General features: G+C 47.4%; 3 protein-coding genes across 3 annotated transcripts in view; 1 reads left to right on the top strand and 2 right to left on the bottom strand.

Annotated features, from left to right (window-relative positions):
* LOC134553837 (olfactory receptor 10A5-like) overlaps positions 1-11,111 on the top strand; it is a 72,608-nt gene extending 61,497 nt beyond the window's left edge. The window contains exons 2-3 of the mRNA XM_063403964.1: positions 9,216-9,316; positions 10,159-11,111. Coding sequence (XP_063260034.1) covers positions 10,159-11,109 — 951 coding nt within the window. The 5' untranslated portion in view covers positions 9,216-9,316 and the 3' untranslated portion in view covers positions 11,110-11,111. The remainder of the gene's footprint in view (positions 1-9,215; positions 9,317-10,158) is intronic.
* On the bottom strand, positions 2,416-5,057 carry LOC134553848 (cathepsin G-like). The gene is made up of 5 exons (XM_063403982.1): positions 4,919-5,057; positions 4,362-4,515; positions 3,727-3,868; positions 3,352-3,609; positions 2,416-2,821 (listed from the first exon to the last, which is right to left on the bottom strand). The coding sequence occupies exons 1-5, from the start codon at positions 4,974-4,976 to the stop codon at positions 2,642-2,644; spliced, it is 792 nt and encodes a 263-aa protein (XP_063260052.1). The 5' UTR covers positions 4,977-5,057; the 3' UTR covers positions 2,416-2,641.
* Positions 11,112-13,503: 2,392 nt separating the features above from the next.
* On the bottom strand, positions 13,504-16,610 carry LOC134553832 (olfactory receptor 4D1-like). The gene has a single exon (XM_063403957.1). The coding sequence runs from the start codon at positions 16,527-16,529 to the stop codon at positions 15,540-15,542; it is 990 nt and encodes a 329-aa protein (XP_063260027.1). The 5' UTR covers positions 16,530-16,610; the 3' UTR covers positions 13,504-15,539.
* Between the last annotated feature and the right edge of the window lie 1,409 nt (positions 16,611-18,019).

The following is an 18,019-nucleotide window of genomic DNA, read 5'->3' as shown; positions in this document are numbered from 1 at the left end:
CATTCTTCCCTTCCTAGACTGAACAGGCCTGGCTCCCACAGTCTTTCCTGATCAGAGATGCTCATCAGAGACATCAGAGTCCTTTAATCATCTTGTGGCCTCTGCTGGCCCCTCTCCAGTAGCTCCTTTTCTTTCCTGTTCTGAGGAGACCAGGCCTGGACACAGCAGCCCAAGTGTGTCACCAGGGCTGAGCAGAGGAGCACAATCCCCTGCTGGACCTGCTGGCCACACTCCTCCTGATGCACCTCAGGATCCTCTTGGCCCTCCTGTCCCCGAGGACACACTGCCAGCTCATGGTCAGCTTGTCACCCACCAAAACCCCCAGGTCCTGCTCTGCAGAGCTGCTGTCTGGTAGGTTCTCAGGGTTGCTTTTCCCTGAGATTCTCCTCGAGGTTGCTGTTCCCTGAGGTGTGTAGGGCTTTCAAGCTTCTCTTGCCCAAAAGGTCTCACGCCAGAGCCAGAGCAGCCAGGCTGAGTCCCCAGTCCGTGTTTCCAGGGTTGTTTATTCTTTCATTATCTCTCAGTTCTGTCCCAGCTCTGCAGGGCGTCCCCAGCAGAGCAGGACACGCGGGGGACTGGGCGGGTCAGAAGGTCCCGGGCTTTCTGTACGGTCCCCTGACCCAAACACCATCCACAATGAACCTTTTATTTACAGAATCTTACCAACACTTACTGCCTATGTTAACATGTCATTTCTACTTTAAACTAATCCTTGTGACACAACTCAGCAGAAAATGGGGGATGAGAACAAGAACAAGGAGCACAGGACCACTCCCCAATTCCTCCATCTTGCCTCTTCAAGCCCATAAACTAAAAATCCTAAATTCTACATTCACACTCTGTGATAAACTAGCTACTGCTTATTTTGAATTCTTTCAGCTTGTGATTCTCCATACACTGTGGGAATTCACTGCCATGGCAGGGATCAGAGGCAGTGCCCTCCTGGGCTCTGTGTGAGGCTGGCTGAGCCCCTTGTACAGATCCCAGAGCCCCTGTCCGGCCTCCAAACCCTCCAGGGCGGCCACAGGGATGTCCTGGACTCTGACACTAGGTCAGCCCCCAGCCTGGAACTTGGGGTTATTCCTGCCCTGGTGAAGGATCCTACACTTGTCCTTGTTGAGCCTCTTTAGGTTTCTCTCTGCCCAACTCCCCAGCCTGTCAATGTCCCACTGAGTGACAGAACAGCCTTCTGGTGTCTCACCCACTCCCTCCAGTTTTGCAACATCAGCAAATTTGCTGAGGGTTCATTCTATGCCTTCTTAGGTAAATGATCAAGAAAGAAAAAAGGCTAAAAGAAATGCCACTCTTCCTCACACAAGTGGTCAAGCCTGTCTCTGCAGTACAGCTTTTGCCTCAGCCACATTTGACATTTTCAATGCCCTCACCACACCACAAGGGCACCTCCTGGCCCACTCAGGTCTGGTCAGGTGATCCAGTGGGAGGAAATTTCCAGGTCAACCCACAGGCATTTTACAGGTGTAAAGAAAATGCTTCATCTGAGGTTTACTGAAAGGAGACACGGTGTGGCAGTTTGTTAATTTAATCGGTTAGGCTTTCTATACTTTTGTACTTGTTGAGTTCCCTGTACCCCACCCCTCGATTGTTCCTTTGTTTAACTCACATGACTCCGGCACCTGTCATGCGACACACGGTTAGCTGCCTGTCATTTCTCCCGCCTTTGTAAATCCCTCCTATTTTCCCCTGATTGGTCCAAGTGATGTTCTATTACACCTGTATCCCCTGGCAACCTGCCCCAGTTGGCTGGCAGTGGCTGGCCACCCCCTTTGCCCCCCCTCCGAATCCTTTGGACAAAAACCCCCCACACCCCTCTCCCCCCGAACAGTTTCGGGCTGAGGAGGTGTTTGCAATAAACCCTCTGTTTGTCTGAAATTGTTTCCTCCTTTCTTTCCACTGCCCATCGAATCTCCATCGCTCGCATAAGCCTCTACCAGGCAAAGAACCCACAGGAGTCAGTACTGCTTGCGAGCTTGCAGACTGACCCCCTACCACTCTGTCGCTGTGTCTGGGCCAGCGGCGACAGAGCCCGTTGGCTCTCTGTGAGCACACTGACGGAACACGGGGTGTAAACAGGCTGGCTGGTCTTTAGTCTGGTTAAGCATCCTAAGAAGGTTTCAGGTTGGTTCTAGAAACCCACATGATCTCCCCTTGCATGTGGAGATGCCTCTGTTTCTGAAGGGCTGGATAAATGTTCTGTACAGGCTGTTGCATCAACCTACAGGCTTGGCTGCAAAATGCTGATGGAGACAAGGGCAACATTTGCAGTTTGGGGACAGACCTGTACTGTCTGTCCCACTTACAGCCTCACTCAGGCTCTCCCAAAGGGTGTCATCTCCTCGTTCTCACACTCAGGGTTTGCATCCAGTTCCCAAGAATTCTGCTGACACAAGCAGGTTTGAACATGCTTTTATTGATGGCCAGAAAGCAGAGCTGGAGCAGCAGTGGGAGAAAGGGAACAATGGAAAGCTGTGTGTACTTGGGACCTGCATTTTTACCTTGCCACAGAGTGCAAAAGCCCATGCCTGCACCATGAGGGCTCCTCTGACTCTGGTTCAGCTGCCCCTGGGAGCTTCTGAGCACCAAGAGGTGTTTGATGCCTTGTGGAGAAGGGGCACTGAGCATTTCAGTCAGAGGATGGAGAGCCAGGCACCTCTTGGAGTGCAAACCTCTTCAGCTGCTTGCGTATCCAGGGCTCAAAAAATGAGATTCTGGTAAATACCTTAGGGAAGAGGCAGTATTTTCGTCCATAAGAAACAATGCCATGAGCCTTCTGATTGCAGACTAACGGGCCACCAGAATCCCCCTGTGTCAAAGAAAGGAGTGAGAGGGGTCAGACGTGCCACAGCACAGCTCTGTCTGCACTGAAGAACAAATTTCCTCTTCCCTCCCTCCATGTGAAGAACGTCCTCTTCCGACCACCCCCCTCCCTCCAGACCCAGCTCTGCAGAGTTTGTGGCTGCCTCACTGCTCCTCTAAGCCCACCCATGAAACAGTTCAGGCTTGCAGGCTCTTTGAGAGTCAAAAGCTCAAAAGGAACATGGACCTACTTTAGACATGGGGAACTATCTAAGCCATCCTAGCAAGGAGATCACAAAGAATTTCCACTCCAAAGCACTGGCTAGGCTGGGTAGAACATCCCCGGGTAAGTAAAAAACCAAATGATGCTGATAGCTAGGAAAATGCACCCCAATTTAGGGAGCACATCAGCTTCAGAGCTTCTGTGAGGGCCCTCAGCTCATTCTGAAGGTCTTGGTTCATTCTGGTGTCCTTTCACTTTCACCTGAGAACCAAGCTCACTGTCCAGTCCCAACCTCCTCCCAAAACAACACTTACACGGGAAGTTGATTTGTTATTGAAGTCATCACCAACACAGATCATGGACTGCTGCTGGTAGTCCTTGAATACATCCTGACAGATTGTCTCGTTTTGCACCTCCAGTGCCACCTCTCTCAGCACATCAGTCTTATCCTTTTTCAAAGATATCCAGCCCCAGCCAGCCACTTCACATGCAGCTCCTGTTCCCACACTCTCCTTGTGGCTGGGAATGGAGATAGGTTGCACGTACTCATTGAGCTTGGCCTTGGTCTTCAGCTGTCAGGCAAAGAGAACACGGGGTTAGAGCCAGCCAAGGATTAGGAGCAAGTTCAGAGGCCTGGGGAGGTGAGCAGGGGGAGCTCCCTCAGGCAGGATGGGTGTGTTGGGCCAGACCTTCACCAGCATGATGTCATTTCTGTAGTCAACAGGAGAATAGTTGGGATGGATGACCCAGTCTTTGGCAAGGACCCTCTGCTGGCTCTGTTCTCGGTCATTGATGTTGTGGGCTCCCAGAATCACTGTGATCTTCACTTTCCTGCCAGGAAACACCAACACATTCCAGCTGCATTGGCCACAGGGACACAGCCCCACTGCAGGTGGCTGGAGGGACGGGGTGCTGGGGTAAACCTCCCCAGAGAGCAGCTCTCAGTTGTCCTCTGTGACCTGGGTTCCCTCCACAGCCCAGCTGAGGATCCCTCACCCCACACTGCCACAGGTGGGAGCTGCCCCATTCTGCAGGCAGAGGGAGGCAGGGAAAGGGAGACACAAGACCCTCTTCTCCAGCAGTAGCTCTAAGCCATGGTAGGAACCACGGCCCTGGAGACCACTGTGAGCATTCCTGTCCCCAAGGAACAGGGGACAGCCCTGGCAGACCGTTCCTGCAACTCACAGAGGACAGCTCAGCTCCAGAGATCCCTGCTCTGTCTGGGGAGACACGGGGCACTGCTTCAGCCCAGACCAGGGCTGAGGCCCTGGGGGACTGTGTGAGACTGGAAAAAATCTCCTGTTCAGGAAAGACAGGGTCTTACCCTTTTTTATGTGCGCAGTGAGCTGCTGAGAGCACTGTGTCTGGGCGAATGAGGAACCCTCCACATGGAGTAGTCCCTGAGCCATGTTGAATTTTTAAATAAGCCATGTAGGGTCTGGAGTGGCGCTCAGCTTCCCGCCCACCAATGATCCTTCCTGGAAGAGAGATGGGAAATGTTAATCTGCTGCTGTTTGCTGTCAAGTCTGGGGCTGCATGAAGGGAGAGGCTCATCCTCTGCTGTCATGAGCCAGTGATACCAGCAGCTCTCCTTCCTGGGGTGTCCAAAGCACTGCTGCTGCACAGTGGAGAGAAGGACAAGCAGCACTGTCTGGGGGACTGACCACACCTGGCTCTGGGGGACTAAAATGCCATCAAAGAGCACAGCCCTAGTGCCTGTAATGCCTCTCTGGTTTCAGGCACAGTCTGAGCAGAGAGATAAGAGGAGAGAGGAAAGTAGGAGAGTAGAGATGATGAGGCAGGAACCTCCTGAGACTGACTGCTCAGTGTCCACCTGTGCCCTTGTGTGCTCTTGTCCAAGTCCCACCTCTGTGTACTCACCAGCCCCAGCCCAGGGCAGAAGGGCAAAAGCACTTGTGAGAAGAAGGAGAAGCAGCATCTTCTACCCCTGTCCTGATGAGCCAAACCAGTTGCTGTGGCCAGGCAGGAGACAGGTACTGAATGGCAACCTCTATATAGTGGTGTGGAGCTGAAACAGGAAACCTCAGCTGTGTCATTTGCTGCTTTTGTTCTCAGAACCCCAGGCTGTGGCTTGGTGAGGAGTTCATGACACATTCTCTGTATTTTTGTCACAACCTTATCAAAAAGATTGTGAGAGATCTTGGTGAGGAGTTCATGTCACATTCTCTGTATTTTTGTCAGAATCTTATCAAAAAGATTGTGAGAGATCTGGGCTTCTTCAGAGCATCCACAGTGACAGGAAGAGGAATGGGGTATCTGTGGTTCTATCTGGATTTCTTCTCTTCTTGTTTATTGTTTCCCCCCACCCCATCCTCTGATAGGAATGAGGAGAGCTGGCCAGGGCCAGGCAAGGATCCTGGTCCTTATCAGAGGGACTGGCTGCCATCAGAGCTGTCCTTGGGAAATCAGAAATCACCAGCCAGAGCAGCAGGGGACAAGGCCAGTGGGAGCCTCACAGCTCAAGCCCTGGTGTTCTAGGAGACCTGACCAGTGCAGGGTGATGAGAAAGTCTGAGGTCAGCTGGGCAGTCAGACTGTGGGCCCAGGTCCAGGTCAGCAGTGGGCAGGTGCAGGCCAGGCTGGGACACAGCTGGAGCTCAGGGGAGGGTCAGAGTGTCTGCAGGAGAAGGGAGCAGCCCTGCCTGAGCCCTCCCTGGGGACTCTGGCTCCAGTGTTACAGTCTGGAAGGGACCCAGCCCCTGTTTCCCTGACCCTCCCTTAGCCGTGAGCCCAGCCACTGAAACCTCCAGGATGTTCCCAAATTTACGTGGCTTTGGTCTAGAGAAAGCCCACAAATAAATCCTCTACAGCATACTGGCATTGTCCCTTACCCTGTGTTCTAAAAAGACAGTGGACTGTAGTACCTGTCCTGGGCATCCTCCTGAAACATCTTTGGTGGAAGGGATGAGGGTGGAAAGGAGGAATTCCCATCAAAACTCGCAGACCAGAAGCAGAAATGCTCCAGAGCCAGAGTGTGACTGGCTCACAGCAAGAGGTGACTCTGCCTGTCCCAGTCATGGTCTGTAATCAGCCCCTTCAGTGCTGCAGTGAGGTGGCCTCAGCTGTGCTGTAAATGGAGATTGACCTCTGTGCTGTAAATCTCATTTACATCAATGTGGTATAAATGGACCTTTAGGTCCAGCCATGCCTTTCCTTCAGCACTGTGGGTACCCTGGAGAAAGGAGGTTTATACAAAATAAAGAGAGAGAAAATGGGGAGGAGGAAAGAGGCAGAAGCAGGAGAGGTTATCCCAGCGAGTGGAGAGGCCAGGACATCTGTGGGAGAAAAGCCTGAACAACCTGGGGCAGAGGACAGGGTGGGTGTGATCCAGCTGCAGGGCAGGATGGAGATTTGGGGTGATTTCCTGGCAGCTGGGTCCCTGCATGGCTGGAGGCTCTGGGCCACGAGCAGCAGGCACTGCTCTGTAGCAACCTTTCTTTTCAATCCCAGGCCAAGAGCCCAGCAGGGATGTGAACCTGTTCAGTATTTCAGGTGAGGGCACAGCCATACCACATTGCTTTCCTATTTCACAGGAATCTCTTGAGAACAATGTATTTCTAGCATTTTACCATTATGTACTTAGGCTGTTTCTGCTTTTTTTTAGTGTCTTAAAAAAGTAAATCTTAGGACGAATGAGGGAAAATCGTGGCCACTATCCTGAGACTGAGCACATAATCATGGTGAATAATTTCTCATAATGCTGCATGATGATTTGGTTAATGATTTCTGTGTTCTTCACTCAAGCTCTGATTTTATATTACAAAACTTTAACAATATAAATATTAGATAGATTATCTATGGGTATTCTGGGATGGACAAAGGAGGTCATTCTCATTTACCAAAGGCAGAATCAGGCCTCCAATTTCAGAAGTAGTGGGAGATCTGGAAAATTCACACGAATTCCATCCTTCAAGTGCTTTTTCCTTTCCTGACCACACAGGGGCATTGGCTCAGATCACCAGCATTTGCATGCCATCAGATGGCTACAGAAATCTCTGTTTGCTAACCTCTCATGGATTGATAAGAAGCCAATTCTGTGAAATTAAAAGATTCAGTTATTGAATGAAGAAACTTCATTTTCCCCCTCACTCGAATTTTGTATTTGTTATTGATCCCTTCACCTTTGATCCAAATTTGGTCCTCATTCTCGGGGTCTCTTATCAGTCTTTTCCCAGACCAGGTGTCTCTGACCACATCAGGGGGTGATGCTGCTCAGAGCTCTGTTTAGATTGGTACTAGGTACAGGTTTAATTTCTGCATTTCCAATCAAATCTAATTTTTGTTCCGTTGGATCATTTTTCCTACTATAATTGATAGGAAATTACCAGTATTTGTGGAAGGAAGTTAGGAGGGAAGAGAGGGAATGGAGGGAAGGGAGGGAAGGAAGGGAAGGAGGTAAGGGAAGGAAGGAAAGGAAGGATGGATTAAAAGTTGACAAGCAGTCACTTAAGATAGAGGAATGAAATGTGAGTGGCTGGAGTTGAATGAAAACTCTCCTGCCAGAGGCAGCACTGCCCCTAAAGGCACCCAGTCCAATTAAACACAGGCAGCAGGCAACATCAGGCTAATTGTGTCCTTGCAGTCACACATCCCTTGATGTTTCCAGCTGTTCCCCAGACCTTTCAGGTTAACAATCCGCCACCAGCCGGTGAGGGTGCAGAGTTCATAGCCTCAGACATGTAAGACATGAGATGCCTGTGTGTGAAGAAGTCCCTCTGGTCCCCCTTTACAGGGGCTGGAGGCCAGGCTGCCACCCAGAGCAGCTTTTCAGTGCTGTTATAAGGATGTCGTTGTTTGCTACATGCCCTTGCCCACAGAGGGAGCACAGCTCTGCACAACCATCCCTGACAGTTCTGAAATCAGATTAAATCAATCCCACCTGCAGGGATTTTAGGGCTTTGGAGAGACTCTGCTTAAGCCCGGTGTAAGAGGCAGCTCAGCTGTTCCCTTCATGGGCAAAGAACAGAGAAGTGTTGAGGTCTCTATTCAGCTGCAGCCAGTTCAACTGAGCTGAAACAAATCTAAGAAATTCCTTTTCTTCCTCTCTGTGGGGCAAGTCTTTGTCTTACTTTCTATGGTATATGCCATAAGATAATGTCAACAGATTATTCCAGCTGTGGCAGAAGATCAGCTGCATTTAAAATAGAATTTTTAATCTGCAGTGTAAGCTGCCAGTAGGAATCATCAGCCCAACACCGTTCCTAAGGTAAGAAAACAAGGGAGATACTTCTATCAAAATTGGAACCACCCCATTTCAGAGGCAGTGGATGGCAGAATTGCTGGAGGTAGGACACTTTACTTCAAAATGTCTATTGTGAGAATGTATAAAGAAAATCCAAGGAGTAGCTAAGGCCAAAATTCACATAAGGGGCTTCAGAGCCACCACACACAAATTACAGAAATTGAGGGTTGTTTCTGAGAGGTGTTCTGAATTAGGGGATAAAAGACTGTCAGTGAAACAGTGGCTGCTGTGAGTGTTGTTGACTTTAATGAAGAACTAATGATCACAGCAGTAGTCTAAAACTTTCATTTGGGCTTGGAGAGCAGAATTAAGTAGTTTCCACTTCAGCTACATGGATCTGACAAGTTAAGAAAACCAGTGTGAATGTGTGCTGTTAGAGACTGCTTTCTCTATCTGTCATGCATAGGCTATATTGAGATATCACCCCCAAAATGCCCTTTCATTCCTGTGTTAATGGGAACAGTCAAAGCCAGAAAGATCCCTTTTGAATACATCAGAGCATCAAATGTCTGAGAATATTGGGAGTTTCTTCATTGTGCTTGTGTGTTTAAAGGCATCTGTGGCTCTGGGATCCACAGCTTGCCCCTTTGTGGTCATGTCATAAAAACCACAGACAGAAGATGTCCTGTTTGAGTTCAGCCTGAAGAGAAACCAGACAGAGTCAGTCTGGTCATGGCAGAGCTGTGGGACTGCTCTTGCTCTGAGGCTGTGTCCTGCTCTGTGTGCCAGCTCTGCTTCCCCCCTCTGTGCCCGTTCATGGGTACATTTCTGATGCGAAAACACATTTTGTGCCTTGAGATTTGTTAGTGTGGTGCTGTGGCTGGTGGCTCCTTTGGGAAGAGATGCTGAGTCTGAAGGACACAGAATTAACCAGCCCTGTCTCCTCTGTGGCAGGCTGATCTCTTCTCTCTTTCAGTGCCTCAGTTTCCCGTCCTGGGCTGCGAGGAAACACCGAGCTGGTCCAGCACTGCGTGAGCATCTCACACACAGCAGCACTCCTCAGGAGAACAGGGCAATGTGAGTCATGAACAGATGGTCCTGAGCTTCACCCTCTGCACTTCCTTATCATTCTCTATGGGCACCTCTGCCTTGAATTATTCCTTCTTCCTTTGCCTGCCTACAGACAGAATTTTTTGTTTACTTTTGTCTGTGGGTGTTTTGGTGGACAGAGGTTGGCTTAGGTTTCCCTTCGCAGCTTCTGCTTGCTCCACTTGGGAGTGCTTTTCCCAAAGCTGGGCTCTTGGAAGTATTTCTGTCCTACTGACAGCTGGGGATTGATGTGAATATGAGCCAAAGCCTCCCACAGCCTGGACTTCCCTGGCTTTCATCTGAAGCTGAGTTGCTCTAAAGGTGACTTCAGATGTCTTGGAGGAAGGCTGCTGCCCTGTCAGCCCACTCGTAGGAAAAGCAAAGTGCAAGGAGCAATGCCCACTGCTCCCTAAGGTAACAAAAGGGTTTTTCTCTCTTTGGTCTGTGGTGTTTCTGTTGCCATCTGGGCGTTCCCCTCACGGCAGGAAGCGCCTGTGGGACCAGCTGGGAGCACAGACCTGGCATCTGAGGGGAGAGAAAATCCTCAGCATTTAACCCTGCACCCATGGTGGAGCCACCCCTTAAATGCCAACCCCTCTTAGTGCAGGGCTTGGTGACTGTCTCAAACAATGGCACCTGGGGGGCACTGACAGCACACACAGCCATTGCCTTCTCCGTGTGCTCTGCCCAGCCTGCTCTAGGCTTCCACCCTTTGACCCAGCAGCTCTCCAGGCATTTCCAGGACACTCCTGGTTTGAGGAACTGGCTGAAGCGCTGTGATCTGGGTGCAGTGACTCCGGCTCTGAGTCTGTCCCTCTGATTCCTCCCAGATGGAGCCAGCAGAGGAGCAAGATGCAGGAAACCACACCCTGCTGACTGGATTTGTCCTCTCTGGAATGTCCAGCCGCCCAGAGCTTCAGCACCTGCTGTTCTTCACAATCTGCTTCGTTTACAGCATGACTCTCATCGGGAACCTCCTCATCTGCATGGTCACCGTGCACCCCGCCCTCCACATGCCCATGTACTTCTTCCTCCGCGTCCTGTCCTTCCTGGACATTTCCACAGCCTCAGTCGTTGTCCCCAAGATGCTGGCGAGCCTTGTGTCAGAGGACAGGAGCATCTCCTACCTGGGCTGTGTCACGCAGCTCTACTGCGTGGTTTTCCTGGCGGCCACCGAGTGGTACCTGCTGGCAGCCATGGCCTACGACCGCTACGTGGCCGTGTGCAGCCCCCTGCGCTACCCGGCCATCATGAACACCAGAGCCTGCCTCGCCCTGGTGCTGCTCTCCTGCTGCAGTGGCCAGGTCGTGTCGGTGGTGCAGACGGCCTGGGTGTTCACCCTGTCCCTGTGCGGGCCCAGGAGGATCAACTACTTCTTCTGTGACATTCCCCCGCTGCTGGTGCTCGCCTGCACGGACACGTCGCGCTACGAGAAGCAGCTCATCTCCGCCACGGCGCTCGTCATCTTCACGCCCTTCTGCCTCATCCTGCTGTCCTACAGCTGCATCATCTCCAGCATCCTCAAGATTTCCTCTGCAGAGGGCAGGCACAAGACCTTCTCCACCTGCTCCTCACACCTCACCGTTGTAACGTTGTACTGTGCGAGTGGGACCTTGATTTACTTGCAGCCGAAATCCAGTAGTTCACAAGACACGAAGAAAATCCTTGCTCTCATATACACAACTGTAGTTCCCACATTAAACCCCCTGATTTACAGCCTGAGGAATAAAGAGGTGAAAGAAGTACTAATCAGAGTGATGGCAGTGTTGATGAAGAAATAAAGATTTTCTTGTCCATGAATGTGTAGATTAAAAACCCTATTTCCATTTTTTGTGGGTTCTAATGGTTTACTAGCTCGGGGGAAACTGCAGGCACAAAGATCTCTTTCACAACTGTAAATATTTTGTCTTTATTCTTTGTTTCAGAAACAATAATTTAGAATTTTTATCTCAATTTCTTCCTTAGAAGTACAATATATATACCAGACATTTATTTCTAAAGCAGAACACTTCCCCTTTCTAGTTCAAGTATCCAGGTTGGAACTTCTCACTTCCATTGCAGGGGCTCACCTCACCCTCTCACTGAAGAAATATTATTTTACAGTTAACTTTCCAGGCTAAGCGTACACTAATTGGTAGGACCTCCATGTTTTGCTTTGCCTTTTTGTCTTCTTGTTATATGTTTTCCATCCCTTCCAGCAGAAAAGAGGTTCACTGAATGAAAGTGATAAGGAAATTAGTTCTCTTCTTTCAGAGCCTTGTGTTTTTCATTTAAGATGTGGGGAAAGGAAAGGAAAGGAAAATTAATTAATGCTCATTCCTTATTTCCAGCATGAACTCAGCATTTAATACAGCGCAGTGCCCACACACTCCAAGCACTGTGGAGTCTGAGTCAGGGGATAAGAGCCTTCTGCAAGTCTCAGCTGGAGAAACTCATCCAGGCATGAAAAGGAGTTTCCAGAGGATTAGCTGATATCTGCAAAGGCACACAGAGAAAAGGGCTGCTACAGCCTACAAGTATTCATTTGGGAGGGGTTTGAAGTTTATTCTGAATAGAGCAGCTGCTCTGGCTTGGTGAATAGCCCTGAGCCTGCAATATTCCAACTGTATTTTCCATATTGAGGTCAGGCAGAAGAAATCTTCACTACCAAAGGCCACACTGACCTTTGGGGGCTGTCTCTGCTTCATCTGACCATGAAGGCAGTAAAGGGCAGTATAATTGAGTTTATTGTTCTTTTTTTGGTTTAGTTTGCTTGTAAAAGAGAAAGGCAGTGTAAGTCATCTCAGGATGAAATCATTGCCCGATTTCAGAAACTTCACAACAATGAGTTAATGACAAAGTGATTTAATTGCATGTGGCAATGTTGTTTGCTTAGAGTCCTCTAGGGAACTGAAGTTGTCTCTGTATTGTTGAAACCCTTTTTCCTTCATAATTTGAACACTGGAGAAAGAGTTAATGAAACTTAATTTACATTTCTACAGACTTTGCTTCTGGGAGCTGATCTACTTTTATCTCTGTAAAAACAGATTTTTTTGTCTTGTTTTATCACTTGAAAATGTAATACTGAAAGAAGCATTTCTTAAAAAAAGTTTAATTGCTTTAGTGTAACAACAGCAGTGTTAATCACTTTAAGGGACATTGCATTCCAAAGGGTTAAAGCTTTTAATTTTGCCTCTTTTTAAGATGTTTCAGACTCTGGCCCAAGGAGAAAGAGACATCCAGAATCATTCATCCATTTGGAATAAACATTTATACCTGCAGTGCCCTCCCACCAAACACTATCAGCAACTTTCTGTTTTTCCTGAATTTCTCTCTTCTGTTTCCTCTTTCCAAATGCCAAATGTGCATGAAGGATACCCCAAACAGAAACTGATGTGGTAGAAAGCAAGACGGGTGTTTAGCTGGTTAAATCAGAAATCACCTCTAGCAAGGAGCACTGATTTTTAGTCTCTGATAAACACAGAGTTTTGCTAGAGCTGAGCTCACTCACACCATCCTCTCTCCTCTATAAAAAAGGGAAGTTCTGGTTAATTATGCCGTTCAGTGGATCCCAGCTTCACAAACAGACCAAGGCAGAAGTTTGTGCCTGGATTCATCTCCCCAACCCCAATATGTGAACTATTGATTCGGGCATTTTTATGGAAGAATGCATTTTTAAAAATCATACATTTTAACATTTTAATTTTTTTCTATTAATTATTTTCAGATGTCTGTGTGAAATGGTATTTAATTACTAATTAATTGACTTCTTCTGGCAAAAATTGGTACTGATCTAAATGTCTGTCTTCATATGGGCTGCTGAGCTCTTGACACGCTGCCACAGTTCATGGTTCTGTCACATCACCTCCTGCCATGGATGCACTGGATCTCCTTAAGGAAGCTCCAAGAAAACAGCTAAATTAGTCATTATATATAACACTAATAGTGTTGCTGGTGCAATATTGATTCTTCACTTTAGAACCACATAATGAAGTTTTAGCATTGTTGGAAAGTGCTGCTTCCTTCAGCTTATGACAATAAAGGTCAGTGGTGAGGTTTTTATTAGCATTACAAGGGGTTTATTAATATACAGGGTTTATTAATATACATGTAACTATGTAGTATAGAAGGGAAGAAAGGAAAGGAGGGAGGGAAGAAATAGAGAGAGAGAAAGGAGAAAGAAAGAGAAAGAGAGAAAGAAAGAGAGAAAGAGAGAAAGAGAAGGAGAGAGAGAGAGAGAGAGAGAGAAAGAAAGAAAGAAAGAAAGAAAGAAAGAAAGAAAGAAAGAAAGAAAGAAAGAAAGAAAGAAAGAAAGAAAGAAAGAAAGAAAGAAAGAAAGAAAGAAAGAAAGAAAGAAAGAAAGAAAGAAAGAAAGAAAGAAAGAAAGAAAGAAAGAAAGAAAGAAAGAAAGAAAGAAAGAAAGAAAGAAAGAAAGAAAGAAAGAAAGAAAGAGAAAGAAAGAAAAGAAAGAATTGTCTGATTTATTGAATTAATATGATAAGTCAAATGGAGAATTCTAGATGATGGCTTCTACAGGTCACATGATTCAGGAATAATATAAGTTACAAGAAATAATAAATACAATAAATAGTTGCAAGTAAATTCATGCACCTTAGAGCTTTAACTCAGACCCCATGGCACCTGAGTTAGCACTCCAGAACCACTGCTGATGCCACAATTCTGTAATTATCACCCTTGGAGCCAGAAACAACCAGCAAACAGAAAAGACAGAGAAAACTTTGTCTAAAGGATGCAAAGAGTCAAATCCTTCTCCAGCCTCTGGCACAGGATGTTCACCCTCTGTCAGCAGGGACTGAGAGCAGCAGCTCAGATCAGAGGCAGCCTGGGTGCAGCCTCTGGTGCCAGGGCTGACATTTGAGCAGACATATGGGTAAGGGTTTGCAATTAATTAAATTAACTATGATATTAAATTAACTGAGAAATTAAATATCACTCAGTTTATACACACAGCCAGCACAATGAGCCCTTCAGATGTCCATGGAAGGAAGGAAGAAGGGAGAAAATAAAGAAGGTCAAGAAATGTTTTAATTTCAAGACATGACATAAAATTTTGACTTTTGACAAAGCATCAAAAAGCGACATAAGGACGTTTTTCCCCTTGTTTGCTTTTATTACTTTTTCTTTTTTACCTTTTATTATTCTGAATTCTACTTCCTCTTATCAGTTTCTATTCCCATCAGTTGTTTATATGTTTTGCGGGAGTTTTTTTTTCTACTGTCAAGAGGGATTTCATTTCCCACTTGTCTTTCTAAGGGAATTAAACAGCTCTAAGCCTAAACAATCCTTCCAGGTCTGAGAATTTTCTCCTACTAAAGCATTTTCAGAATGCTTTTTTCTTTATCTCAACATTGCTGGTGAAGTTACTAATGCAATAATGTGTAGATGCCATCGTAAAAAATTGATTTTTGCCTTTTTCCTTTTATATATTCTCTGTGTTGTTTACACATCTATTTGTATCTCTGCAGCCTATTATTTTATTCTAGCTAGTTTTCCCAGTACTTTTCCCTGCCCTGATAGGCAGAAAGACAAAACACATTCCAAGGTCCCTATCCTATTCTGCTTTTCCCTAGGAACCAAGGCTGAGCCCAGCTCTTCAAGATATTTTTATAAACAAAGTTTAGTTTCTGTCTGAGTGGGGAGGATTCAGAGAAGGTTGAACTGGGTGAAATTGCCTCACCTCTTGTGCTCCTAATTGGTGATTTTTGTCAATTATGCTAATTTGCTAAACTTATTTATAAAACTGTATTCACCCCGTGGGGGGTGGGCATTTTGTGGACATTTTCCATGTCTGTCCCTGGAGGCCTCCAATAAAGACCAGCCTTCATATTCCCTCCTGTTCTGATATTATCTCCAAAGTGTGTTGTTTTATTTCCAGGTTCAGTAAGGCATCAATGCTAACTTGAGGTGAAACTGCACCGGGGTGCTAAAGGGAAGTGAGACCTGCTGGGGTGGAAGGCTCAGCTGTGATTGCCACAGCAGGGAACGAGGTGTGGGCAGGGTCCCTGGCAGTGCCCAGGATGAGGCATGGTGATGTTTTTGCAGGTGATTTATTGCAGACAACTTTTATTAGGCCCTGGACATTCCACCAGACTGCAAACTCCACGTGACTGAGCTTCCTAAACTGATGGGAGTGAATGTTGTCCTCATCTCACATCTGGGAAGTTGCCCACTTCCTGAAGGAGCAGGAATGTCAGTGATGAACACCCTTTTCTCATGGAAACACCAGATTTGATGGCTTTGGATCTACTGCCCGGTCTGGTTTCTGTATTCCTGCTGACTGAATTATTTTCCCCAGTGTTCTCCTGATGGCCTTTTTCATCTCAGTGTTTCTCAGTGCGTAGATCATCGGGTTTAGCATGGGAGTGACCACAGTGTAAACAACAGAGGCCACTTTGTCCCTGGGGTATTTCTTATACGGCTGGGCATAGGTGAAGATGCAGGGGATGAATATTAAGCTCACAACAGTTATCTGTGTTCCACAGGTAGACAGAGCTTTTTGCTTCCTCTCTCTGATGCATGTCCTTATCTTAAGCAAGATGACAATGTAAGAAATAATCAAGATTACAAAAAGGGTGATGAGGATCCCTCCATTATTGAACACCATCTGCAGTTCGGCCATGCGAGTGTCAGCGCAGGCCAGTTTGATGACCTGAGGGACGTCGCAGTAGAAATTGTCCAGCACATTTGGGCCACAGAACGGCAGCTGGAGGAGAAAACCAATTTGTACAATGGAATGAAGGAATCCACCAAACCACGCAGCTGCCACCAGCCCTGTGCACATGTTCCAGTTCATGATGGACAGGTAGCGCAGGGGCTCGCAGATGGCCACACAGCGATCCACCGTCATCCCCACGAGCAGGAAGGCCATGGCACCTGCTATGAAATGGAAGAAGAACATCTGAAGGAAGCACTCACTGAAGGAGATCACGGTGTGCTGGCTGAGGAGGCCTGACAGCAGTTTGGGGGTGTTGACCGAGGAATCGCTGATGTCAAGGAGAGCAAGGTTGGCCAGGAGGAAGTACATGGGCGTGTGGAGCTGGTGGTCCACAGCCACAGTGGCAATGATGGTGAAGTTCAGCAGCCAGGTTATTACATAGATGAGAAGGAAGATCACATAGAGACAATACTGCAGCTTGTGATTCTGGGTCAGGCCCAACAGGACAAATTCTGTCACAGTGGTGGTGATGTTCTGTGATTCCATTCTTTTTCCCTGCACAAACAAGAGCCATAAATGTGTGTTGGACTACAGAATTATTAAAACATAGAATCATAGAATAATTTACGTTACGGAGGCATTTCTGGAAGTCATCAAGTCTCACAAAATCTGTGGACTGTTCAAGTATATGACCAGTCTTACAGGAAAAACAAAAAATAAACAAATTCCCTTACATTTAGTGAGAACTTAGGATGTTTCAATTAATTGTCTGTTATTAGTGTCTAAATAACAGACACAATTATAATTGTGTCTGTTATTTAGACACTAATAACAGACACAATTAGTGTCTGTTGCCCTTCATCTTATTGTTGTACACCTCCAGGGAGGCTCTATCTCCTCCGTATCCTCATTTCATCAGCTAGTTATACACAGAAATGAGGTTTCCCCTTACCCTTTTCTTCTACATGAGTGAACAAATCCAGTTCTCAGCCTCTCCTGAACGTCAGGTGATCCAGCCCAGGGATAAATTTGGAGGCCCTCCAAGGAAGCCAGTCCAGTGTATGTATCAGTGCCTTTCTTGTCCTGGAGTGCTGTGGTTCTGACACAGTCCTGCAGGGATGGAGGGCTGGGATCATTTCCCTGCACCTGCTGCCCAGACCTTTGCTAGCAGAGCTGAAGCTGCCTGTTGCTTTCTTTGACAGAGGAACACATTCCCATCTCCTATTTGCCTGACAGGGTCATTACCCACAAAGCTGCTTCCTGGAGAGGCCACCAGCCTCTGCTGATTGCACAGGCTTGTCCTTTCCCAGACGCAAGATGACACATTTACTCATGTCAGACTTGATAATGTTTGTGCCAACCTATTTCTCCACACTGCCCTTACAAATATCAGCCCTGCCCTCCAGTGCACTGACTACTTTCCCCATTTTGCTGTCCTCAACAACTCCTATCACCACAGGCCTTTGTATAAAGTCCTTCTCTATTTCTCTTGCAGGCCACTTTCTGGTACTGGAAGGCTGCTGAGAGGTTTCCCCAGAGCTTTCTCCTCTCTCCATACATTAAACAACCCCAGCTCTCAGCCTGTTCTCACAGGGGAGGTTCTCCAGGCTCCTGACCATATCTGTGGCCCTCCTTGGATCAGGAGGTCCATGGCCCATTTGTGCAGGTCCATGTGCTCCTTTTGCTTGGGGCCCCAGAGCTGAACACTGTTCTGCAGGTGGGATCTCAGGAGAGGAGAGTTTATGGTAGAATTATCTCCCTTGACTTGCTGGCCGTGCTGCTTTTGATGCAGCCCAGGATATGATTTCAGGTTTCTGGGCTGTGAGTGGACATTGGCAGGACATACAGAGTTTTTCATCCACCAAAGACCCTCAAGTCCCCCTCTGCAAGGCCACTCTTAACCCATGCATTTCCCAGCCTTGGGATTGCCCTCACCCATGTGCAGGGCCCTGCACTTGGCCTTGTTGCACTTTCTGAGCTTTGCCCCAGCCCACTTCTGTCCTGTCACGGTTCCTCAGTGTGGCTTCCCTTCCCTC

This window comes from Prinia subflava, chromosome 8 (genome assembly GCF_021018805.1).
Source record: "Prinia subflava isolate CZ2003 ecotype Zambia chromosome 8, Cam_Psub_1.2, whole genome shotgun sequence".
Classification (NCBI taxonomy): Eukaryota; Metazoa; Chordata; class Aves; order Passeriformes; family Cisticolidae; genus Prinia; species Prinia subflava.
The sequence above is the reverse complement of the archived record's forward strand: the minus strand, read 5'-3'. Positions and strand labels throughout refer to the sequence as shown.

Bases quoted from the DNA above. Each gene is read 5' to 3' on its own strand.
- LOC134553848 (XM_063403982.1), bottom strand. From the start codon at position 4,976: ATGCTGCTTCTCCTTCTTCTCACAAGTGCTTTTGCCCTTCTGCCCTGG. The intron at 3,869-4,361 runs GTAAGACCCTGT...GTTTCCTGGCAG, and splicing joins CACTGCGCACATAAAAAAGG to GAAAGTGAAGATCACAGTGA. The intron at 3,610-3,726 runs GTCTGGCCCAAC...TTTGCCTGACAG, and splicing joins ATGACATCATGCTGGTGAAG to CTGAAGACCAAGGCCAAGCT.
- LOC134553832 (XM_063403957.1), bottom strand. From the start codon at position 16,529: ATGGAATCACAGAACATCACCACCACTGTGACAGAATTTGTCCTGTTG.